Source organism: Oryctolagus cuniculus, chromosome 7 (genome assembly GCF_964237555.1).
Source record: "Oryctolagus cuniculus chromosome 7, mOryCun1.1, whole genome shotgun sequence".
In the NCBI taxonomy this organism is placed as follows: domain Eukaryota; kingdom Metazoa; phylum Chordata; class Mammalia; order Lagomorpha; family Leporidae; genus Oryctolagus; species Oryctolagus cuniculus.
This window is the reverse complement of record NC_091438.1, coordinates 156,446,685-156,471,191: the sequence shown is the minus strand read 5'-3', so window position 1 is coordinate 156,471,191 and position 24,507 is coordinate 156,446,685. Positions and strand designations below refer to the sequence as shown.

General features: G+C 59.8%; 1 protein-coding gene and 2 long non-coding RNA genes across 7 annotated transcripts; all 3 read left to right on the top strand.

Moving 5' to 3' along the window:
• Window positions 1-974: 974 nt before the first annotated feature.
• MIIP (migration and invasion inhibitory protein) lies at window positions 975-11,147 on the top strand. 5 transcript variants are annotated; one of them, XM_051834367.2, is made up of 11 exons: window positions 1,599-1,624; window positions 1,794-1,887; window positions 2,025-2,225; window positions 2,458-2,784; window positions 3,215-3,296; window positions 8,860-8,968; window positions 9,054-9,106; window positions 9,454-9,583; window positions 9,720-9,816; window positions 10,499-10,633; window positions 10,848-11,147. In XM_051834367.2, exons 3-11 carry the CDS (start codon window positions 2,112-2,114, stop codon window positions 10,935-10,937), a joined length of 1,137 nt encoding a protein of 378 aa, XP_051690327.1. In that variant the 5' UTR covers window positions 1,599-1,624; window positions 1,794-1,887; window positions 2,025-2,111; the 3' UTR covers window positions 10,938-11,147. The 5 variants fall into 5 exon arrangements, with proteins under 5 accessions (XP_017193070.2, XP_017193069.2, XP_008273601.2 ...); XM_017337581.3 differs by lacking the exons at window positions 1,599-1,624; window positions 1,794-1,887 and adding an exon at window positions 975-1,078; XM_017337580.3 differs by lacking the exons at window positions 1,599-1,624; window positions 1,794-1,887 and adding an exon at window positions 1,044-1,136.
• Window positions 11,148-11,961: 814 nt separating this feature from the next.
• Window positions 11,962-12,938, top strand: LOC138850735 (uncharacterized). Its single transcript, XR_011390890.1, has 2 exons — window positions 11,962-12,101; window positions 12,324-12,938. It is a non-coding gene; the product is annotated as an uncharacterized lncRNA (long non-coding RNA).
• A 1,010-nt stretch (window positions 12,939-13,948) lies between these two features.
• On the top strand, window positions 13,949-14,686 carry LOC138850736 (uncharacterized). The gene is made up of 2 exons (XR_011390891.1): window positions 13,949-14,086; window positions 14,227-14,686. It is a non-coding gene; the product is annotated as an uncharacterized lncRNA (long non-coding RNA).
• The last annotated feature ends 9,821 nt before the right edge of the window (window positions 14,687-24,507 follow it).

Here is a 24,507-nt window from a genome sequence, read left to right as displayed (position 1 = left end):
TGAAATCAATCAATCAATCAATCTTTGAAAAAGAAAATGAAGCTGCGTGGAGCATGCCGGCCTGCGTGGCAGGTGCGTCTCCGACTCCTGCTCATCTTCTTTGGGGAAAAGTCTGTGCAATGCTTACGCTGATCTAGAGAACCGCGCCGTTTTCCTATGAGTTTCTGGGAGTTCCTCAGATAATCTGGATATAGATTCTTTTTTGGTAATGAGATTTGCAAATATTTTATCCAGTCTTGTGGTCTTCCAATTCTCTAAACAATGTCTTTCAGAGAGTAAGTTACTAATTGTGATATTGCTTACCATTTTTTCCTTTTATGAGTTGTGCTCTTGGTCGTCAAAGAAATTTTTGCAGCGTCAGCGCGGTGGCGTGGTGGGCTAATCCTCCACCTGTGGCCCCGACATCCCATATAGACGCGGGTTCGAGTCCCAGCTGCTCCACTTCTGATCCAGCTCTCTGCTGTGGGGGAAAGCGGTGGAAGATGGCGCAAGTGCTTAGGCCCCTGTGCCCACGTGGGAGACCTGGAGGAGGCTCCTGGCTTTAGATGGGCCCGGCTCCGGCCGTTGTAGTCATCTGTCTCTCCCTAACTCTGCTCAATCAATCAATCAATCAATCAGTGTCTAGTACACCGGGACTCTGGTACAGCGCGGGCACTCGATTCCGTGGACCACAGCAGCATCGAGGGGTACCCGCGGCCACCCGCCCCGCGCCGCAGCCCCTGACTTCCAACAACCGCGGAGACAGCCGGCGTCCGCCACACACTCTGAATCTGCGGCCGCCGGACCCTGCGTGGACCCCGGCTCCGCGCCTGACCAATCACAGCCTATCTCACGGAGCCCCGCCCCGTTCCGAAAACTCATCCTCCAATAGGCTCGCAAGTCCACCAATCAGCTACGGAGCTCCGCTGTTGGCCCGCCTCCACGTTGAAACAGTCGCGGAGTAACGCTCGCCTGGGCGTCCTGTCAGCGGCTCACATCTGACCAATCAGGGCGGCCAGACGAGGCCCCGCCTCCACGCCGTGCGTCGCGCGCGGGGCGGGGCCGAGCTCGGGGCAACGCTCGGGCGTTCGCAGGCGTGGTGAGTGCGGGGCCCGCGAGGCCGAGCGCGGCAGGAGGGGTTCGGCCGGGGGCCCACGGTGCGTCTGCGCGAAGGGCTCGATGGGCAGGGACGGGAGGCCGCCTGGGGCATCGCCTTCGCAGTGCAACCTCGCGGCGCGGCCGGAGCCGGAGGAGGGCGGTGCGGGCCGTGCCCTGGGCCCCTGGCGCAAACGGCGACGCTGCGGCCGGGGCCGGGCCGCTGGGCCTCCCGGGCTGCACCTGCAGAGCCGCCCGCTCTGCCCGCACCCCGTGTGTGTGTGTGTGTGTGTGTGTGTGTGGAGCCCGCTGCCCACCGCGCCGCTGCCGTCTGCGGGGAGGCCCCGCGCGTGTCCAGGCTCCCGACGACGGGAGGGCCGAGCGCACCGGGGTCAGGCGGAGGGGCGCGTGCTGCGGGGGGTGGGTTGTAAATCTGGGCCTCGGGCGTTTGGACCGCTTGGGGCCCGAGGCTGGGAGGGAGGAGTGGGTCCGGACCATGGGACCTGGAGCCGCGCATCGGCTCTGCCCCTTGCTGGCCGAGGGGCTCGGGGTACGTGACTTGGCCCTTTCTGGAGCTTGGTTGTTTCTTGGATGGAAAGAGAAGGAGGCGAGTGGGCAGCCGGGAGAGGCCCGAGGGGTATGGCACCCACCAGCTGGGAAGCTTCGCCCAGGCCAAGGTCACGGTTAAGGTTGTGCGGCGGGACTTGCTCTCTCGGCAGATACGGGGACGTACCCTGGCCGTGTTGGCCGTGGTGGATCCAGTGCCAGCCAGGGGCCAGGCACGGTGCTGAGGGTCCCAGCCTGGTGAGGCAGGTGAGGGGCCCAGGCAGTGACGGCTTCCGTAGTAACTGAGCCCAGACCTCACAGTTGAAGAGCGTCTGGGGCTTTGATTGCAGCGCCTGGCGCCGGGGACTCCTCCTCAGCCCCCTGTCCTGTTCTCGCCACTTCAGGAGGAGGAGCTGGGCCCGGGGTCCGGCGCTGAGGACGTGCTGTGGCCCCCAGAGCAGCCACGCTGGCTGTGGGCGCCCGAGCCCGGCATGGTGGAGACAGAGGAGCTGGCGCGGCTGCGGCGGCTCAGCCTGCAGCTCCTGAGGCAGCTGTGGGCCGGGCGGGACGCCGTGCGGCACCTCGTCGCCCAGGCAGCCTCGGAGGTGGGTGCCCTCCACGGAACCCCGGGGCGCGAGGACGGGCTGCCTGGCCCTCAGGCAGCATCCACGCCTCCAGGGTCCTCTTGTCCAGCAGGCCCGATGTGCTAATGGTGGGAAGACAGGCCTGGGGGGGAGTGGCCCCGGGCACTCCAGTGCCGACCCTGGAGCAGTTCCTAGGCCTGGGTGGGTGGGCGCTGGCAGGGGGTCCCTGGGTGACCGGGTCGCCTTTCTCCAGTCTAGCCTGGACCCCAGCAGCAGCTACAACTCCAAGGTGTCTCTGTCCCCGGAGACTTCCTCGTCCTCCTCCAGGGCCTGCAGCCCCCCTGACGCCCAGCAAGCTGACCCCAGTGATGTGGCCTCGCTCGGCAGGGTCAGCTCCAGGGTGACCTCGCTCCCTCCTGCCAGGCGCCAGCACCAAGCGTCCCTGGGCCAACCACGAGCCCGCTCGGCACCCTTGCTGCCCATCACGGACTCCAGGGACCCAGAACCTTCTGCAGGGCAGGGTGACCTGGGGTCCCAGGAGGCACAGGCCCCAAGGTCCGTCCTGGCTCAACCAAGCAAGGTATCCAGGGTAACGAGGGGAAGCAGGGCGTCCACAGGGGAGCTCCCCTGAGACTCAGTTTCCCCGTCTGACACATGGGCTCACAGGCAGCCCCTTGCGGGATGATAGGCCTCCGGGACACATTGTGAGTTGTGTCCAGCTCAGCCCAAGTGTGCGATGAGTGGCTGTCGTTAGTTTCTCAACACTTTGGGAAGAAGGCGGACGAGCCCCATCATGTGGACGGGAAGACTGAGGCTCAGAAGCTAGGCTTGTCCAAGCCACCCGTGACGCAGGGCTGACTTCCATCTTGCAGCTCTGGAGCTGCCAGCCGAGCTCCGGGCCCCAGCCAGGGTTTAAGTTAGGACACAGCTTGTGTCCTGCCCCAGGGTGGGGCCTCCTTTGGGCCTGGCCTGCTGGCCCAGCCCCTGCCCTTCCCTGTCTCCTGCCTCAGTCCACAGTGACCTGCGAGGACTTGGAGGTGCCCGAGAGCAGTTGGCGCCTGAGGCCATACCTGGGCTATGACTGGATCGCAGGTAAGGCTGCCCCCGGGGGGGGAGGCGGAGGGGAGGCCTGGCTCGTCTGGGCTCCCACCTGTGCCCCCCCGTTTCTCCTCCTGGGGGCACCTGCTGGGCCGTGCGCGCCCTCTCGGCTGTGGGCACAGAAAAGGCGCATCTGTTGGATGCCTGGGCGGGCAAGCCTTGTGCACCTGCAGGCCTCCGCTGCTCTCTCCACCTTTATCCCAGCTCGCACTGCCCACAGAAGCCCGGTGGCCTGGCGGTGTCCCCCTGGCCTCTGCCCACCACTGCCCTTGTGTCTGTAAATAGAACTTAGAGTGGACCCCGTAGCCACTTTGTGGGGTGCAGGTTAGTGGCATTGAGTGCATTCACTCGGCTGGGCAGCCATCGCCCCCATCTGCCGCCAGGACCTTTTCCTCCTCCCCAGCCAGAAGTCCGGATTTAAACCTCCTCCCAGCCCCGCAGCCGCCGTCTCGGCCTCTGACTTGCTTTTTTGAGATTTATTTATTTGAAAGCTGGAGTGACACAGGGAAAGAGGTCTGCGGGTTCACTCCCTAAATGCCCACAGCAGCCAGGGCTGGGCCGGGCTGAGCCAGGAGCCGGGGACTGCATCCGGGTCTCCCACGTGGGGGCAGGGGCCTGAGCATCTGGACCATCTGCTGCTTTCCCAGGTGGACCAGGAGCGGAGTAGCCAGGACTCAGGATGGCAGGCCCATGTATGTGCAGGCGTCTCGGTCGGTGGCTTAACAGCGCTTGCCCTGTCTGTGGCTTTGACTGCTCTAGGAAGCTCATGTGAGTGAAATCAGACAGCTGACCTGCTCCGTATTTTTTTTTTCCACTTAGCATAATGTCCTCAAGTTCATTGGTGTTGCAGCTGGTGTCAATCTTTCTTTTTCTTTTCTTTTTTTTTTTTTTTTTTTAATATTTATTTATTTGAAAGGCAGAGAGAGAGAGAGAGGTCTTCCATCCACTGATTCACTCCCCAGATGGCAGCAATGGCCAGAGCTGCACCGATCTGAAGCCAGGAGCCAGGAGCTGCTTCTGGGTTTCCTATGTGGGTGCAAGGGCCCAAGGACTTGGGTCATCTTCCACTGCTTTCCCAGGCCATAGCAGAGAGCTGGATTGGAAGTGGAACAACCGGGACTCGAACCGGCACCCTTTGGGATGGTAGCACTGCAGGTGGTGGCTTTACCCACTGCGCCACAGCCCCGGCCCCATCCCTTCCTTTTCAAGACTGAATACCCATTGTATGCGTGGAGTGCACTTCGTCTCTTCATCCGCAGTGGATGCCTTGTTTCCATTCTCTTGGCTCTTAGGAATAAGGCAGCTATGGTTTATTGTTTGCTTTTAGTATTTAAAATTAATTTGAAGGGCTGGCATTTTGGTGTGGCAAGGTAAGCCTCTGCCTGTGATGTGGCATCCCATGTGGGTGTCAGTTCAAGTCCTGGCTGCTCCACTTCTGATCCACCTCTCTGCTATGGCCTGGGAAAGCAACAGAAGATGGCCCACGTACTTGGGCCCCTGCACCCACATGGGAGAACTGGAAGAAGCTGTGGGCTTCCAGCTTTGGCCTGGCCCAGCCCTGGCTACTGCGGCCATTTGTGGAGTGAACTAGCGGATGGAAGATCTCTCTGTTTCTCATTCTCTCTGTTTCTCTCTCTAGCTCTGACTTTCAAATAAATAAAAAATAAATCTTGAGGGGCCGGCTCTGTGGTGTAGCAGGTAAAACCGCCACCTGCAGTGCCGGCATCCCATATGGGCACCAGTTTAAGTCCCAGCTGCTCCACTTCCGATCCAGCTCTCTGCTGTGGCCTGGGAAAGCAGTAGAGGATGGCCCAAGTGCTTGGGCCCCTGCATCCATGTGGGAGACCCGGAAGAAGCTCCTGGCTCCTGGATTCATATTGGCCCAGCTCTGGCCATTGCGACCATCTGGGGAGTGAACCAGAGGATGGAAGACCTCTCCCCTTCTCCCCCTCCCCCCCTTCCTTTCTCTGCATCTGCCTCTGTAACTTCGCCTTTCAAATAAATAAATAAATCTTTTTTTTTTTTTTTTTTTTAATTTTTAATTGTTTGGACAAGCAGAGTTCGAGAGACAGAGAGAAAGGTTTTCCTTTTTCCGTTGGTTCACCCCCAAAGTGGCCGTGATGGGAGCCAGGTGCTTCCTCCTGGTCTCCCATGCGGGTGCAGGGCCCAAGCACTTGGGCCATCCTCCACTGCACTCCCTGGCCACAGCAGAGAGCTGGACTGAAAGAAGAGCAACTGGGACAGAACTGGCGCCCCAACCGGGACTAGAACCTGGTGTGCTGGCACCGCAGGCAGAGGATTAGCCTAGTGAACCGCGGCACCAGCAAAATTATAAATCTTTTAAAAAATGAGTCTTGAAAAAGAATTAATTTGAGAGGCAGAGTGACAGACAGTTCTCCTGTCTGCTGGTTCACTCTCCAAATGCCTGTAGTAGCTGGGGCTGGGCCAGGCCAAAGCCAGGAGCCAGGAACTCCGTCTGGGTCTCCCACGTGAGTGACAGGGACCTGAGTACTTGAGCCATCACCTGCTGCTCCCCAGAGTATGCATTGGCAGGAACCTGGAATCAGGAGCAGAGCCAGGGCTCAGAACCTCCCGGTCTGACCTGGGAGGCGAGTGTCTAACTGCTGGGCCAAACACCCATCCCTGCTGTGCGTCTTTGACACAGTAGCCAGGACGTGTGTTGAACCCGGGAGTGAGATTGTCACTACGCTGCTCCAACCTCAGGGGCTTTTCCCAGCACTTGCAGCAAAACCCAGAGACCTCGCCCAGCCTCGGGCACCGTCTGGCCTCTGCTGGCCCGTGGCGTGCCTCTGCCTGCCTGCCTGCCTGCTGTCTCCCTGCGGTCCGGCCTCCACCCCCTGCTGGTTCTTGCACCTGCCATGCTTGGCCCTTGCTGTTCCCCGGGGACTCACAGCCGCTGCTTCCTTTCTGTCCTTGGGGGCTCAGCTCCAAAGGGGCCTCCCAGGAGCAGTGTAGTGCGCTAGGGCAGTGCCCCCCCAGGGCATTCTCAGATGGGGGTCTGGAAGTGCTCCTGCTCCAGGGGTTTGTGAGCAGCTGTTGTCCCTGAGAGGTCGGCCTGGGACCCTGGGGTTGCTGGGCTCCGCCTCCTCCCCAGGTAGTCCCCCCCCTCCCAGTCCATTAGTACCTCTTGTTGACCCTGCCTTCACCAGGTTTCCAGAATTCAACGGCTGCTCTCCACTGGAATGCCTGTCGCTGCCTCCCAGCTGCTGCCTGCTACATGGCTCAGGAGGCCGGTGCTGTGGCTCAGCGGGTTAAAGCCCCGACCTGCAGCGCCCACGTCCCATGTGGGTGCCGGTTCGAGTCCCGGCTGCTCCACTTCCAATCCAGCTCTCTGCTGGTGTACCTGGGAGGGCAGCGGAGGATGGCCCAAGTGTTTGAGCCTCCGCACCCAAGTGGGAGACCTGGAAGAAGCTCCTGGCTCTTGGCTTTTACAGCCATTTGGAGAGTGAACCAGCAGACAGACGATCTCTCTGTGTGTCTCCTTCTTTGTCTCTGTAACTCTGCCTTTCAAATAAATAACTCTTAAAAAAAAAAAAATACATGGCTCAGGACTGGTGTGATTGTACAGCAGGTTAAGTTGCAGTCTGCGTTGCTGGCGCAAATCCCAGCTGCTCAGCTTTTCATCCAGCTCCCTGCTAATGCACCTGGGAGAGCAGTGGAGGGTGGCCCAAGTGCTTGGGCCCCTGCACCCATGTGGGAGACCCGGAAGAAGCTGGCTGCTGGCTTCCGCCTGGTCCAGCCCTGGCTGTTGTGGCCATCTGGGGAGTGACCTGGGGGATGAGGGTCCTGTATGTGTCTCTGCCACTCTAGGCCCCTGCCCTGCTCTCTCGCTCCTCGGCAGGTGTCACCATTCATAGTGTATCACAGATGTCTTTGGTGACAACTTCACCTGTTGCCACGTTAGAATGTCAGCCTTGGGGCTGGCGCTGTGGCACAGTGGGTTAAAGCCCTGGCCTGCAGTGCCGGCATCCCATATGGTGCCAGTTTGAGTCCTGGCTGCTCCACTTCTGATCCAACTCCCTGCTGTGGCCTGGGAAAGCAGAGGAAGATGGCCCAAGTGCTTGGGCCCCTGCACCCACATAGGAGGCCAGGAAAAAGTTCCAGGCTCCTGGCTCCTGGCTTCGGATCAGCCCAGCTTTGGCCATTGCTGCCATCTGGGGAGTGAACCAGCAGATGGAAGACCTCTCTCTCTCTCTCGCTATACCTCTCTATGTAACTCTGTCTTTCAAATAAATAAAATAAATCTTTAAAAACAAATAAAACACAGATAAAACGTCTGGCAAAATGAACACACTACTGGCCGGCGCCGTGGCTCACTAGGCTAATCCTCCACCTTGCGGTGCCGGCACACCGGTTCTAGTCCCGGTCGGGGCACCAGATTCTGTCCCGGTTGCCCCTCTTCCAGGCCAGCTCTCTGCTGTGGCCAGGGAGTGCAGTGGAGGATGGCCCAGGTGCTTGGGCCCTGCACCCCATGGGAGACCAGGATAAGTACCTGGCTCCTGCCATTGGATCAGCGCGGTGCGCCGGCCGCAGCACGCCAGCCGCGGCGGCCATTGGAGGGTGAACCAACGGCAAAGGAAGACCTTTCTCTCTGTCTCTCTCTCTCACTGTCTACTCTGCCTGTCAAAAAAAAAAAAAAAAAAATGAACACACTACTAAAAAAATAAAATGTAAATAAAATGTAAGCCTCCCAGGGCCCATGTGGCGCAGCAGGTAAAGCTTCCTCCTTCGACACTGGGGTCCTACATGGGCACCAGTTCATGTCTCCACTAATGTGCCTGGGAAAGCAGTGGAAGACGTCACAGGTGTTTGGGCCCTGCCATCTCTGAGGGAAACCCAGAAGGAGCTCCTGGCTCTGGCCTGGCTCAGCCCTGGCCGTAGCAGCTATCTGAGGAGTGAACCAGCAGACGGAAGATCTCTTTATATCTGTAACTTTGACTTTCAGATGAATAAATCGGGGCCAGTGCTGTGGGTTAGCAGGTAAAGCCCCAGCCTGCAGTGCCGGCATCCAACGTGAGCGCCAGTTCAAATCCTGGCTTCTCCACTTCCAATCCAGCGCCTTGCTAATGTGCCTGGGAAAGCAGTGGAGGGTGGCCCAAGTGTTTGGGCCCCTGCACCCACGTGGGAGGCCTGGAGAAAGTTTCTGGCTCCTGGCTTCTGCCTGGCCGTTATGGCTGTTTAGGGAGCGAACTGTGGATGGAAGTCTGTCCCTCCCTCTCTCTGTTAACTCTGCCTTTCAAATAAATAAATAAATAAATATTTAAAAAACAAAGGAGGAAACCTTAAAAAAAAGGCCGTGAGCCTGCAAGGGCGAGGGCTCTGTCGCCCTGCCTCACCGCCATTTCCCAGAGTGTGAGACGTTCTAGCCGTGGCGAGGGAGTGGACGGGCTGAGGTAGAGCCCGTGGCCACAGCGGATGGAGGGGCCCGTCCTGGCCAGGAGGGGGCAGAGCGGGGTTGAGGCAGGTGCGCCGTGGCAGGACCTCCCCAGGCCTTGGCCAGGGCTACCCGGCAGCTCCGCTGCTTTGGCCTCGCCAGGGTCCCTGGACAGCAGCTCTCCCGTCACCAGCAAGCCCGAGGCCTTCTTTGCAACACTGCAGAAGTTCCGAGAAGCCAACAAGAAGGAGTGCACGGCCAGCCACTCTGAGTGAGCAGGGCCGGGCGGGGGCGGCTGGGGCGGCTGGGGGCTCCCGCCCTCCCACCTGCCCCACTCGCCCCCCTCATCCTCACAGGCCCGGGTTCCTGGGTTTGCACGAGAACGATGGCGTGGACGGGGACCACGAATGTGAGTGTGAGCCCTGCGCCGGGCTGCCGAGGAGCCCAGCCTCGCTCTGCCCTGGCCTGAGCCCCCGCCCTCACGTCCCAAAGCAGCCTCAGTAGAGGTCTTGCGGCCCCAGGGAGCCTTGGGGACGGTGACCTGCTGACCCACCCCACCCCTCCCCAGCAGCCTTCAGCGCTGGCTGGGCCCCCGTTCCAGCTCCTGAGAGCCCCTGGGAGGACAGCATACCTGCACCCCTTGGGACACGGGCCCAAGACCAGAGCCACTGTAGGACTTGTTCCCCAGAGGGGCAGCCCCATGGGCGGGAGTAGCCGGGGCTGGGGCCACCGAGGCAGCGTCTGCTGGGCCCGCAGGTGTGTACTGTTACCGCGTCAACCGCCGCCTCTTCCTGGTGCCTTCGGATCCGGGCACCCCCTGCCGCCTGTGCGGGACCCTGCGGGAGCAGCAGGGCCCTGAGACCCTGCTGGAGCCGGCACAGGTCAGGTGAGTGGCAGAGCTGTGGGACATCTCGGGGCAGCCATGAGGGGCCTCAGCCTGGGGGGCTGCTGGCTTTGAGGGGGGAGGATGGGCCTGGGGCTGGGGGAGGTGCCTCAGCAGAGGCCACTGCTGCCCCGCACAGGGTGAGCGTCCCGCTGTCCATCCTGGACCCCCCGCACTGGTATCGCATCCGCAGGCGCAAGAGCTTCGATGCCTCGGACACACTGTCCCTGCCTCGGGTGAGCAGCCGCGGGGCGTGGGGTGGGTGGGAGCGAGATTGTCCCTGGCCCAGCTCAGGTTCTCAGGGATGGCCACAGAGTGAGGCTGGGCTTGGGGAGGGCCGATTCCCCAGGCTGCACCTGCTCCCCGAGGGAGCCCTGGTGTGCCGCGGTGGAGCACTGTGTACCCCCGGGCACAGTCCTCAGGGGCTCAGGGCACTGGTGGCTCCTGCCCTAGGATGAGGTCGAGGGCCAGATACCTTGGCGGAAGAGCCGGGGTTTGAACTCAGTTCTTAACGTTTCCACAGTGCTTCCCCTGGATGTTGTCCTGGACCACCCACCCACCTCTGTTGAGGCTGGGGGAGGGGAAGGGGTACAGAGAAAAGTCAGTTTGTCTGTTAAATGGGTGTAGCAGTACATGCTTGGGGGTGCTGGGCTGAGTGGGCAGTTCAGTAAAGTGATCACTGTTGGGTGCCATCGGTGTCTGTGTCCAGCCCCCAGGGCCCCAGGGTGGCAGGATCAGCAGGGATGAGAAAGACCAGGCCCTGGGTCATCCGGGGTACACAGGTCCCTGTCCTGGGGGCAACCCCCACTGCTCAGGGCTTCCCTCTACCCTGGTGGGGGCACAGTCCCTCCCCCGGAGCTGTGCCCGGCCAGTGGGAGCCCTGCCTCAGGCCGGCTCTCTAACCCCTGCCCTCCACAGCACTGCCTGTTGGGCTGGGACATCCTCCCTCCCAGGTCAGAGAAGGGCTCGGCCCCCAAGAGTCTGGACCTGTGGTCGTCGGTGTTCGCCACGGCCCAGCACCGGAAGCTGTCGGCTGCCAGCCCTTCCCGCCTGGTATGGCCCGGGTTGTGTCCCAGCCTGGGGTGCCCCTGGGAGGGACGTAGCGTGGAGCAGGCCCGAGGACCGTAGGGTCCCCTGGGGGACCGGATTGGGCAGGCAGTGCAGGGGTCTGTCCCCTGGGTCTCTACCTTCCCCACCGCCCGCCCTGCTCCCCCCAGGAAGGTGGCTGGAACTGATGTGGCTCCTCTGCTATCTTCCAATTCACCAGGCGTTGCCAGTGCGGGGTCCAGCCCCCACCCCAATCTGGTCACATCCCCGGCGCCCCCAGCCCCACGCCGCTCGGCAGCAGCAGCCCTGAGGACCACGGCGTGGAGCTTCTGCTGCTACTTCGGGCCCCTCTGCTCCAGCAGGGGCTGCCCACGCACGGAAGCCTCTGCCGGGCTCCGCTCGGGTGGGCGCGAGCCTGTCCCCCTCCTGGGATCCGGAGAGGCCCGGCCCTGGGCAGGGAGGCGGGGGTTCTGTGACTCTGTAAATAAAGCGTGCTGCCTGGGACAGCTCGATCCCTGTATGTGCTGGTCTGCCCTGCCTCTGAGGCGCCTCACCCTCAGCCTGCCCGCCTCCCCCCTGTGTGCCGAGAAACTGACCAGAGCCTGGGCACTGAGTCTGCTTCCTGCCGCCCTGTCACGGGCTGTGGCGGCCCCGGTGTGGACGCCGCGACTCAGTGTCGGGTGAATCACAGGGTTGTGCGTTCATGCTGACCACAGGGAGGTCGGGGCGGGGGAGGCTGCCTGCAGGCCAGGGGGTCCTGGAGGTTTGCACACAGCTGAGACTGACGATGGCCCTCGGGATGAAGCCAGGAACCCGAGAACGCCCCCTAACGGGGTCTCCCTGAACCACACTGGTGAGAACGTGTTCAAAGTTCAGGCGATGGAGCCAACAGGTTCCAGGCTGGTGGTAGTCTGTTGGGGCGTGATGGGAGAAGGCTGTGTCTCGGTAAGAGTGGCCTCGGGCAGTGAGTGCCTTCTCGTGCAGTTAACCTGGGAACACAAGTCGCAGCGGCTGGAGCAGCCACTGCCGGAAACGTGAAGATCGGGAACCCTGGAACAGCCACGCTTGCCGTCCAGCAGTCTGGGTACCCGCAGGCCGGCGTTAGCCGCCCCCGTCCCTGCCTCCCGAGTCTCCTCCTCCCGAGCCGTTCCCTTCCCGTGTTGGTGGCAGTGGCAGCCGGGCGGGCTTTCCGCAGCTGCACCGTTGCGGGAAGACAGGTGCGGCGTCCAGTTGTGTTGCGGGAAGCACGGGCAGTGAGGCGAGCTCAGGCCGCGCGGGTTGCCTGGGTGCTGCCGTTGAACCCAGCGTCCTCTTCCAGCCTGTGGAGAACGCGTCTAGTCTGCCGAACCTGGGGAGAGCTGATCGGCTACAACGTCCAGGATTCCCCCTCTGGCATGGCCTAGCTTCAAGTTCCATGCAGCTGGTGGCCCGCCGGCGCGGGGCAGCGGAAACGGGCGCCTTCATCTGCTTTGAGGTTGGCCTCTGAGTGCGGGGGGTCCTGTTCTGAGCTCTGTGGGGGAATCTCTGGAAAGCAGGAGTGAGCTGCACGGCAAGGCCTGAGCCAGCGCGGAGGCAGCACGGGGCCAGCAGAGGCCCTTGGGGTGGAAAAGAGCCGTCCGGGGGTGTTTGCGGGGAGGGTTGTTAACCGCCTGTGGTGCGTAGGCCCTAACCGAGGTCCTCGTGTGGCCCCTCCCAGCCTGCAGGAAGGGGACGGAGTCCTGGCGAGTGGAGCGGGAATTTAACCAGCTTCAGTCCGGAACAGCAAAGCAATTGCTCGGCCCCAGGCAGGCAGTGCCCGCTCTGGATACCGAGGCCTGCTCGCCCACCACACCTCCGGTGGGAGTCGCTGGGGAGGTTTCCTGTATCCTGTTTCCGGGGAGTGGCGGTGATGTCCAGAGGGTCACAGCTGGCTTTCCGTCCTCCCTGTGGCTTTCAGGGCGTCTTCCTGGGGACATTGGCCTGAGGTTAATGGAGCTGTTTCCTGATTTGGGGGCGTTAGCCCTCGCGTCACACTTCTCTGGTTTTCTGCTTGAGCACAGCCTTTGCTGAGCCATCCACAGACTGTCCCAGGGTTTTCCTGTAAGGAAGAGGGTGGGTTAGGACAGCAGGAAATAGGAAAAGGGGTGAAGCTTTCCTGATGGCAGAGAGGTCTTGGTCCATGAGCTTGGAAAGGCCATCCCTGTCTCTGGTGCCGTTGTGTTTACCTGGATGTCTGCAACAGGTGTACAGTGCCGGGAGTCTGGAGGGGCTCTCTGTGAGTGGAGAGATGTGAATGCAAAGGGCCTCACAGTCAAGGCCCTGACATTGTTCCCAAGAGAAGAACTTCCGGGGCCGGTGCTGTGGTGTAGTGGGCTAAGCTGCCACCTGCAGTGCCAGCATCCCATATGGGCAACAGTTCGAGTCCTGGCTGCTCCTCTTCAGATCCAGCTCTCTGCTATGGCCTGGGAAAGCAGTGGAAGATGACCCAAGTCCTTGGGCCCCTGCACCTGCGTAGGAGACCCAGAAGAAGCTCCTGGCTCCTGGCTTTGGATGGGCGCAGCTCCGGCCACTGCGGCCATTTGGGGAGTGCACCAGTGGATGGAAGACCTCTTTCTCTCTCTCTCTCTCTCCCTTCCTCTCTCTCCCTCTCTCTCTCCTCTGCCTCTGCCTCTACTTCTCTGTAACTCTGCCTTTCAAATAAATAAATAAATCTTTAAAAAACAAAACAAAACAAAAAACTTACTATGGCCCCTTCCAGTGGAGCGCCAGGGTGGGCTATTCTGGGGTTGTTTCTCAAAGACCCAGAGTTTGAGCTGATGGGAGGAGTGGTTGTCATCAGTTTGAGGGGTACAAAGGGCTTTTTTTTTTTTTTTTAAAGATTTATTTGAGAGAGTTACAGAGAGGTAGAAAGGTCTTCCATCTGCTGGTTCACTCCCCAAATGGCCACAAAGCCAGGAGCCAGGAGCTTCTTCTGGGTCTCCCATGTGGGTGCAGGGGCCCAAGGACTTGGGCCATCTTCTACTGCTTTCCCAGGCCATAACAGAGAGCAGGATTGAAGTGGAGCAGCCAGGTCTCGAACTGGTGCCCATATGGGATGCTGGCACTGCAGGTGGTGGCCTTATTCACTATGCCACAGCGCCAGCCCCCAAAATAATTTTTTTTTTAAGATTTGATTTATTTGAAATACAGAGTTACAGAAAGGTAGAGACAGAGAGGTCTTCCATCCGCTGGTTCACTCCCCAGATGGCTGCAACAGCCAGAGCTGCGCCGATCCAAAGCCAGGAGCTTCTTAAGCTTCCTCCAGGTCTCCCACGTGGGTGCAGGGGCCCAAGGACTCGGGTCATCTTCCACTGCTCTCCCAGGCCACAGCAGAGAGCTGGGTCAGAAGAGGAATAACTGGGTCTCGAACCGGCGCCATATGGGATGCTGGCGCTTCAGGCCAGGTCTTTAACCTGCTGTGCCACAGCGCCAGCCCCCAAGGTAATTATCTTAGCAATTTCATACTGGCTGATGTTGCATGAAAACGGGCCAGGCCATTTCCTTGGTGTTCAGTGGCTTGTTCTGCCTGATGCTGAGTTGGCCGTTTTATGAACCAATCAGTTTCTTTATTTGGGTTCCAGGAATTCTTACTCAGTCCGATGGTGCGATCTGAGAGCTGTCTGAAACCTAACTTGTCAGTGTTGTTTCTGTTAATTTCCTTGAAGACTACATCCTCCGGGCTGAGCGTCGCTCAGGAAAGTGTCAGAAAAGACGCATCTGCGAATCTCGTCATTCAACAAGATTTTAGAGGCCGTGGTTGGCAGGGGTGGCGGTGCCGTGGGTTAAGCTGCTCTTGGGTCACCCATATCCCATGTTGGAGCTTCCTGCTAATGGCCTGGGAAGGCTGCAGATGGTGGCCCGAGTCCTTGGTCCCTGCACCCACGTGGGAGGCCCAGAAGAAGCTCCTGGCTCCTGGCTCCTGGCTTTGGATTGGCGCAGCTCTGGCCATTGCGGCCATCTGGGGAGTGAACCAGCAGATGGAAGACCTCTCTCTTTCTCTCTCTCTCTCTGTTTAACTCTGACTTTAAATAAATAAATCTTTTTTTTTTTTTTTTGACAGGCAGAGTGGACAGTGAGAGAGAGAGACAGAGAGAAAGGTCTTCCTTTGCCGTTGGTTCACCCTCCAATGGCCGCCATGGCCGGCATGCTGCGGCCGGCACACCGCGCTGATCCGATGGCAGGAGCCAGGTGCTTCTCCTGGTCTCCCATGGGGTGCAGGGCCCAAGCACTTGGGCCATCCTCCACTGCACTCCCTGGCCACAGCAGAGGGCTGGCCTGGAAGAGGGGCAACCAGGACAGAATCCGGCGCCCCGACCGGGACTAGAACCCGGTGTGCCGGCGCCGCAAGGCAGAGGATTAGCCTAGTGAGCCGCGGCGCCGGCCTCAAATAAATAAATCTTTAAAAGAAAAACAAATTGTGCCTTCTAATCTTGGCCTACTTAATCACATAAAATTCCTGTGGCAGGATTCGTCTTTTACGACCGTTCTGCACCTCGTCACCGTGGCGTTTTGGGGCCCTGTACTTTTTCCTCGTCACATTTTGGAACAAGCAGTGATTCTGCTTTAGGGTGAAAAGTCGCCCTCAGCCTTGCAGCTTCTCCTCACCTCCCTCGGATGCCTGCACACGGGATTTCCCTCTCACCCCCAGTGGGTGTGGTTGCATTGGCGATCAGGGTGCAACGCTCAGTCGTTGGTTCAGGTTTCCCTCAGCTCCGGCCGTCCGTTCTCGGTGATAAGAATGCCAAAACCGTGCGGTGGGAGGGACGTCTTCGCTTACATGTATTTTTTTTCAGCAGCTGTGCTTGGATTCCTTATGAAGATGAGAAATGAAACAGCCAGGTCCATTTTTATTTTATTCGAAAGGCAGAGCTACAGAGAGAGTGGGAAAAGGAAAAGAGCTTCCATCCGCTGGTTCATGGCCCAAGTGGCCGCGACGGCTGGAACTCGGCCAGACTGGAGCCAGGAGCTTCTTCCAGGGCTCCCGTGCAGGTGCAGGGCCCCAGGACCTGGACCATCCTCTGCTGCCTTCCCGGGCACATCAGCAGGGATGCTGGATCAGAAGTGGAGCAGCGGGGACTCAAACCAGCACCCATATGGGATGCTGGCACTGCAGGTGGCGGCTTTACCCACCATGCCACAGCGCCGGCCCCCAAACCAGTTACCATTTTAGGTTTTCTTGCTGACGAATTTTGGTATCTACTGAATGACATAAGCTTATTTTGCCAGTAAACCTAGGCAGCAAATTGCTCATATAAACTCCGCTAAGTTTAATTTGTCTCAAGTTTTTGTTTTAACACCATCCTAATGGGTGTGAAATGTCGCTCATTCTGGTTTTGATTTGTATTTCCCTAATGATTAGTGATGTGAGGCCTCATTTCATGATTTTAAGTGCTTGTTGGCCATTGTGTGTCTTCTTTAGAGAAGTCCATTCAAGCCCTTTGCCCAGTTTTAAATTGTTTTTTGTTGTTCCGCAGGTGATGCACAGAGCCTTTAAATTAAAGCCACTTACAGCTGTGGGAGCCAGTGGCTTGGATAGAATTTCTTTTTCTTTTCTTTTCTTTTCTTTTCTTTTCTTTTCTTTTCTTTTTTTTTTTTTTTGGCAGGCAGAGTTAGACAGAGAGAGAGAGAGAGAGAGAGAGAGAGAAAGGTTGGTTCACCCCCCAAATGGCCGCTACAGCCGGCACTGCGCTGATCTGAAGCCAGGAGCCAGGTGCTTCTCCTGGTCTCCCATGGGGTGCAGGGCCCAAGCACTTGGGCCATCCTCCACTGCACTCCCGGGCCACAGCAGAGAGCTGGCCTGGAAGAGGGGCAACCGGGACTAGAACCCGGGGTGCCAGCGCCGCAAGGCAGAGGATTAGCCTAGTGAGCCGCGGCGCCGGCCTGGATAGAATTTCTTTGACCAGAGGGAGAAGAGACTCTAGAAGCCATTATGTACAAGAAAAGTTACAAAACTGTAGGGGGCCAGGGTCAGCTCCCAGGCCACCCATGTGTGACAGAGCCCGCGTAGCGTCGGCCTCGGCAGGCTGTGTTCAGGCTGGAACGCTTTAAAGCATCCGGGAAATCGTTACAAGTGGTTGTCCTGGAAAACACCTCCCAAGGCTTTCAGTCTCTGTTCTCACTCGGTTCCTTGGACCGGAAGCTGCAGCGCCGGGGCACGGGACGCCCTGCGTCTTACCCAACCTGCAGAGACTTTGGGTCGAAGTCTCGCCCGCGCGTCGTGCTACACCCAGCAGAATGCCACCGCTCAAGCCCTGCCCCTCGCTGGCCGCGAGAGACTCCTGACATCAGGGATGCTGGAATGCGGGAGAGGTCAGAGCTGTCATATATCGGCATATTCACGCTCTCGCCGCTTCCCAAGGCTCTCAGAACCCCCGAACTCCTGCCTGGGTACCAACTGCGTGTCTGCTCCCTGGGGCCCCTGAGCCCCAAGAACTGGCCAAGGCACCCGGGGTCCGGGTCCTGTAGCCTGCCTTGCTCCACCCAGCTGGTACCCTCAGCTGCGAGATCTTTTTTCTTTTTTTAAATTAATTTATTTTTAGGCAGAGAGACAGAGAAGAGGAGAGGGGAGTGGGAGAGAGAGAGAGTGACAGAGTAACAGAGAGAGAGCTTCCATCCAGTGATTCACTTCCCAAAGGTCTGGGTCAGGCTGAAGTCAGGAGCCAGGAACTCTCTGAGTCCCCTGCGTGGGTGCAGGGGCCCAAGCACTCGGGCCATCTGCTGCTGCCGTCCTGGGCGCATTAGCAGGGAGCTGGATCAGAAGCGGAGCAGCTGGGACTTGAATAAGCACTGATACGGGAAGCTGGCACTGAAGTCGGTGGCTTAGTCGGCTGCGCCTCAGTGCCAGCCCCATCCGTGAGATCCCTGGGGTGGGGACCCAGCCTGTCTTGTCCTCCTGCTCTGCCAGGGTGGCACACAGCTCACGGCACGGGTGAGAGACGTTTGGTAACACCGTGACCTGACCGAGCGAGGCAAGGAGGCAGGGAGGCAGGAGTCTAGGTTGTGGGACCTGCAGGCTGTGTCTGGGGAGTTGGCGCTGGATTCTGGCTGGTGCCGGCTTTCAACGCGTCGGGTCACCCTGTGTCTCGGGCAGATGGTGGCAGGGACAGGGAGGTCCCCCCACCCCCAGCACAGGCCCTCAGGGGACTCTGCAGCCTCCTGGGGTGGGGGTGGAGCTGGGTGGGGACAGCCAAGACTCCCAGGGCTGCCAGTCCCTGGGGGTGCAGCTGGGAGTGTGTGATCCCAATCCTACTGCTGTGGTCCTCCTCAGACTACTAACTCCCCCAGGAATGGGAGCGTCCCTGATGCCCACAGCTCCAGAGGGAGGCTGCGTGGCCGACTCCTGCCCCTGTCACCCAGATGAAGCGCGCACTCCCCACAATGACCCCCGCCCTGGGCGTTTGGAGTGTCTAAGAATTTGCAACATTTTCGTTCAACAAAGCTTCCTACTTTGGAGCCGCTCGATGGCAGCCAGTGCTGGAGTCCCTGGGTTTGAGTCCTGCCTTCCCTTCTGATCCAGCCTCCTGCTAAAGTGCACCCTGGGAGGCAGACGATGGCGCGAGGATTTGAGACCAACCCTGGTGGAGTTCCTGGCTTCTGGCTTCAGCCAGGCCCAGCTTTAGCTGTTGTGAACCTTTGGGTAGTGAACGAACGGATGGAAGGACCTCTCCCCCCCCCTCCCTCCCCCTCCCTCCCCCTCCCTGCCTCCTCCCTCCCTCTCTCTCTCTCTCTCTGCCTTTCAAACAAAATCTTAGAAACACAAGAGAACCCCACTCAGCTTGGAGAAGCAATTTCTACTGAACACGTGTTGAGACACCAGGACTGTCAGCAGCTCCTCTGTCCCCAGGGACACCCTGGCTCGCTCCTTCCCCCGCAGACAGCGTGCACGGAGGGAGGGGCTGACGTCCTGACTGAATGGCCTGGCCCCCAGCGCGTGCAGACAGCATCTTTCCTGGGGTTCTCTTGACTCGAGTTCTGCAGACGTGGAGGGTGGGGCTGGGGGAGCCCAGAAGCTTCCCCCTGGGCAGCACCTGGGACTGAGGGTGCAGGAAGTCAGGAGGGGAAGCCCAGGCCCCACGGGCGGTGGCGTGAGGGTGGGGCCTCAGACAGTGGGCACTCGAGTGGCTAGGGTGGCCTCTGGGGACATCCCCCTGTCGTGGCACTGAGCTGGCCCTGACCACAAGGCCCCATGCAGCCCCCATCGTCTGCAGCCAAGGCCTGCCGAGGTTTCTATTCCTGGGGACCAGAGACCTTGGTGGTAGAGGCGGGAACAGGGAGGGCTAGGAGAATTTTCCAGGTCTCTGATCTGATGGGGGGGGGGTACAGAAAATCCTGGCTCAGAGGGGGCCCCTGTTGGAAAATTCCCACACATCCATAAGTGGGAGGGGCAGCGCCAGGGAACGCCCTCCCCACCGAGGTGGGGGCAGTGTGACCCAGCCCTGGGCTAAGAGCCACGTGCTGCTGCCCTGGCTGATACAGGGCCCTGCTCCTGTGTGGTTGCTGGGGTGGGGCCGCGCAGGCCTGCGTGCCCAGGAGGGTCAGAGGCCTGGGAACCAGGCAGGTGCTTCCAGGACTCCTTGGGTGGGAACCTTGGGGACTTGGGACCTTGTGTGACGTAGCCTGGGAATAGAGCTAAACCAGGCCAGGAGGTGGCGAAGGGGCCACCGTGTGCAGGGTGATAACAAACGACCACAGAGACACTGCCAGGACCACAGCCTCCCACAAGATCCCTGCAGGGACATCTGCCCAGCGGCTGCTGGAACGGGAGCTGAGAGGACATTCTGCAACAGGCACAGAGAGGTGGGGCGATTTGCGTAAGGCCACACAGCCAGCAACGGATCAAGCCAGCGTTTCATCTCAAACCACTATGGACTCCAGAGACTGGGATAACCCTGCCGGAGCTGGCTTTGGGCCGGGTGCCAGCTCAGCAGGGACCAGTGGCCAACCCCAGGCCGGGGAGGAGGAAGATCCTGTCTGTGGCCGCTGCACCAGGGGCTCCCGGCCAGTCGCCCCTCCGAGCCCTGCTTACCCCTGCAAGGGGGCGGAGCTGCCCAGGCTGCTGTGAAGGGGTAGAGGGTGCCTTTCGTGCTTGGCTGACACCGCACACGCACACGCACGCACATGTCCATGACCTCCCACACTTGTGGGCACCCTTGCACACGCCTCCCTCACGCTCAACCCCCACCCCCCACGCAGGCACACGCACAGGAGCTGCAGGGCAGAAGCCCGCGGCCCCGGCCGCGCGGGCCCCAGAGCTGAGTCATTCCCCCACCTCCGGGCCGTGTTTCTTACATGGAAGCCAACGTGTGCTTTTCTGGGGCCGAGAGCTTCTCACTCAGTTTCTCTCAGTCTCACTTTTCGTTCTGACTGCAAACGGTTTTTTCTCGATCTCTCTCTCTCTCTCATGTGGTTTGCACAGCGCCGGGGCTGTAGCTGAAATCCCGCACCAGGGGCCAGGCCTTGTCGTGGGGGTCAGCGCCCCTGGGCTGGGGAGGACGAGGCAGGGGCTGAGGGCTGGGGGAGCACCCGGGGGGCGTGGCCAGCGCAGGTGCTGAGCGTCTGCTGCAGGGCACCAGGGGGGCCGCCAGCTGCTCCCGCAGCATCCGCTATACTGACACCTGGGCGCCCCAGCTGGGCGGCCCCTCCCCCAGCCACCGGCTTTGGGGGTCTCCCAGCTGCCGTTCTACACCCCTGCCTGCGGCTGTGGGGCTCCCGCTGGCTGAGTCAGGCCTCTGCTGGCGGAGCAGCGGGGAGAACCTGGGACTCCCGGCAGGCGGCCTGTTGGGGGGTTAGGAAAGAGAAAGAAAGCTTGGGAGGAAGCCGCTGCCAAGCCCTCACAGAGACCTTTCCCGCCCCAAGCCCCGGAGCTGCCTCTCTGCCTCTTCTTCCGAAAATGTTCTGGATCGGGGGTGTGGCCTGGAGAAGCGTGAGTGTCAATTGCGCTTTCTCCTGTGTTCTGTTGTGAGCCTGGACAAGTCACCTCTCAGCCCTATTTCCTTCCCACAAAGCAGCTTTTATTTTGCATTTTAAAAAAAGTATTTATATTTACATGAAAGGCAGAGAGAGAGAGAGAGAGAGAGAGAGAGAGAGAGAGAGACAGGGAGATCGATTGAGAGATCTTCCATCCACTGGTTCACTCCCCAAATGCCCACAGGAGCTGGGGCTGGGCCAGGCTGAAGCCAGGAGCCAGGTGCTTCTTCCAGGTCTCCCAGGTGGCTGGCGGGGGCCCAAGCCCTGTGCCTGCTGCCTCCCAGGGTGCGCATTCGCAGGAAGGCAGCGCTGGGAGCAGAGCTGGGACCCCGACACAGGTGCTGCACTATGGGCTGCCGGCACGCCAGGCAATGTCTTTACCCCTGCACCGAACCCATGGCCCTAAAATGGATTTTATGATGTCTGATCCCTGGGGTACGAGGTGGGGCTACCTGAGCTCAGGCAGATCAGAACGCTACGGAGGCCGGTGTTGTGGCACAGTGGGTTCACACGAGCGCTGGTTCAAGTCCGGCTGCTGCCCTTCGATCCGCCTCCGGCTAACGGGCCTGGGAAAGCAGCAGATGATGGCTCGGGTGCTCGGGTCCCTGCCACCCACGTGGGAGACCAGAATGGAGCTCCAGGCTCCTGGTTTTAGCCTGGCCCCCATTGCAGGCATTTGAGGAGTGAACCAGTGGAGTTCACGTGCTGGGGCCTCGCCCTCGGGGAGGCTGTGTTTGAAGGTAGGGCCTTTGGAAGGCCGGTTAGGGGGTCAATGAGGCGGGGGTGGGGGAGGCTTCGTTCAGTGGGACGGTCATCCTCCTGGGACGGGCAAAGGAGACCTGGCGTGTACACAGAGAAAAGGCCTTGTGAGGCCATGGTGAGAAGGCGGGGGAGGGTGCAGCCAAGGAGAGGCCACCTGCTGGCCCCTTGATCTTGGACTTCAGCCTTCAGAACTGTGAGAAAATAAAGGTCCCTGCTGGTTAAGCCACCCAGCTGTGACCTTTGGTTGCACAGCCCCGGCAGGCTAAGTCCAGGGCTGCTGCAGAGTGAGTGTCCCTCCTCCGAGAGCTTGGGCCTGATAATGTCTCAGACTTCAGGTCTTCTCAAGTTCACTGGTTCACTCCTCTGAGTGGTTGCAACAGCCAGGGCCAGGCCAGACCAAAGCCAGGAGCCCGGCGCTCCATCCGGGTCTCCCATGTGGGTGCCGGGGCCCGAGCACTTGGGCTGTCACCTGCCTCTTCGCAGGCCATAGCAGGGAGCTGGATGGGAGGCATAGGAGCTGAGACTTGAAGTCGTGCTCGGGTTTGGGGTGACGGTGTCACAAGCTGAGACAGACCCTGCTGCGCCCTACTCCCCCCCCCCCCCCCATAATTCTCTGCAGCGTTTGCAGTGTGCCTGCCACCTGAGGTCAGGGCTGGGGTTTTCCACGTGCCCTGTCAAGGGCGGCACCCAGAAGGTTCGCATTCTGGAGCTCTTTGGATTTCAGGCGTTTGGGTTAAGAATGCGCAGCCAGTGTGGCCGTAGCTGGTGAGGACCTGCTCAGTTACAGGGGTTCCTCTCTTTGTGCGCACAGCGAGGCCTTGGAAGCCAGACAGCGTCTCCCGCTGGGTGGGGAAGCAGCCTGGCCCTGTGCTCCCCTAAGGAGACTGCTGAGCAGAGCGGAGAGGAGAGACTACTCCATTCGTCAGGGGCTGGGGAGGGGGCCTCCTAAACTACACTCAGCCCTCCCCCGGGCGCCTCCACTCAGCCCCATGGGATGCTCAGCTGGGCTGCAGGTGGGAAACCAGTTGAATCCAGGGCGGGCGCTGGGCGCGGTGCTTCAGTTGCTGTGTGGGACCCTCGCAGCCCACGCCGAGAGCCTGCTGAGTCTTGGCTTCTCCGCTTCAGATCCAGCTCCCTGCGAGTGCACATCCTGGGTGGGGGGGCAACAGGTGACGCTCAAATGCGGAAGTCCCTGCCACCCGTGCGGGGGACCCAGATGCAGCTCCTGGGGCTTTGCTCCGGCCTGGCTCAGCCCCGGCTGTTGCAGGCATTGGGGAGTGAACCAGTGGATGGAAGATCTCTTGGTCTGTGTTGTCACTCTGTTGCCTTTCAAATAAAATGAAAATAAAGTTTAAAAAACTAAAATAATTTTTTAAAAAAGATTATTTATTTGAAAGGCAGAGGGAGGGAGGGAGGAAGGGAAAGAAAGAGAGAGAGAGAGAGGTCTTCCATCTGCTGGTTCACTCCCCAAATGGCCACAACAGCCGATCCGAAACCAGGAACCAGGAGCTTCCTCCGGGTCTCCCACATGGTGCAGGGGCCCAAGGACTCGGGCCATCTTCTACTGCTTTCCCAGGCCATAGCAGAGAGCTGGATCGGAAGAGGAGCAGCTGGGACTTGAACCAGCGTCCAAATGGGATGCTGGCACTGCAGGTGGCAGCTTTACCCACTATGCCACAGCACTGGCCACTAAAACAAATTTAAATCCATTTGGGTCCTTGTCCCTTTAGCAAGGGAATCCGTGAAAGGGTGGCAAGCTAAAGCAATTTCTTGATAAGCTGTCAGTGTAATGATTCTATATTCATCGTATCTATTACTACCTAATTTTGTTACATTGTATTCATTAATTCAATACATGGCTATTGTGCCAAGCCCTGGTGGAAGATAAAGCATGGATGACAGCAGACGGAAGTCCCTGTCCTCGGGGCGCTTGCTCCAGCGGGAGTCCTGGGACCTGAGGGGCTGCCTGAGCCAGGCGCACCTGCTGCTGGGCAGGTACGCGCGCCCTGTGAGGCTACTTAGTTTATGGGTGCGGCCGTGCCCTGCCGAGAGGGGCCGCTCACTACAGGGCCCCCCGACAGTGCATGGAGAATGCCTCTGATGAGAAAGAAACTTTGCACAGGTTTCAGAATAACTTTGCTTCTTAATCCCATTTCCCCCAACACCTTTCGGAGTCCCTGCCATCCAGGATGGATCCTGGTCGCTGCAGTGTTTGGGCAGTGAGCATTCTGCAGCTTCCTGGGTGAAGCAGTGGCATTGCCTTTAAGTGATTTGTGATGCCGTGAGGCCGTCAGTGTTCCCATTTGACGAATGAGAAAACTGAGGCCAAGCGAGGTTAGGGCTCCAAGTTGTTTAGCTCTGTCAGGGACGGAGGGGTGTGAATCCAGCTCTGCCCGACTTTTCCAAAATACCTTTTTTTTTTTTTTTTTTTTAAATTTCGGAGCAGAGAGACAGGCAGAGTTCCCATCTGCTGTTTCCAAATGCCTGCAGCAGGGACGACGGGGCTGGGCTGGAGCCAGGAGGCAGAAACTCAACCCAGGCTGCTCCCTTCGGTGGCAGTAACCCAAGCAGCTGAACCATCGCCACTCGTCCGCAGCGGGAGCGGAGCACTGAACCCAGGCTCTCATGGGGACACGAGCGGCTTAGCCAGCAGCCAAACACCTGTCCCCTCCAGAGACGGCTTCTTAGAGCGACACCGATGACATTATTAGCGCAGCTTTCGCTTCCTTTCCTTTCTTAGGCCGGAGCTCTGATCGCTGACGACGGATGGTTTTCTGCGCGCGGCTGCTCTCCCTGGGCGTCCCAGACAGGTGGCGGGGACGGGCCCCGCTCTGCAGGCGTGCGCTCTGGGCTCCGCCTGACCTGGTCATTCTGAAATCAGGGGCCCCTCTGGGGCCAGGGCCAGGCCGGTGTGCAGCGAGGCAGGCTCAGAAGCGGGGCTGGAGATGACTCACCTGTGCCTGTTTGTGCCCCGACTCCACTTCTCGGTCTGATTGGGCTGCTGCCGGGCCGAGCCTCCTTCCTTCTCGGTGCTGAGTAAGCAGCCCGCGCCGGCCAGGCCCGCCTCTGGCCTCCGCCAGCCCCAGCTCTCTCCCCTGCCCCTAGCAGAGTTCAGGCCCCTGGGGCTGCTGGAA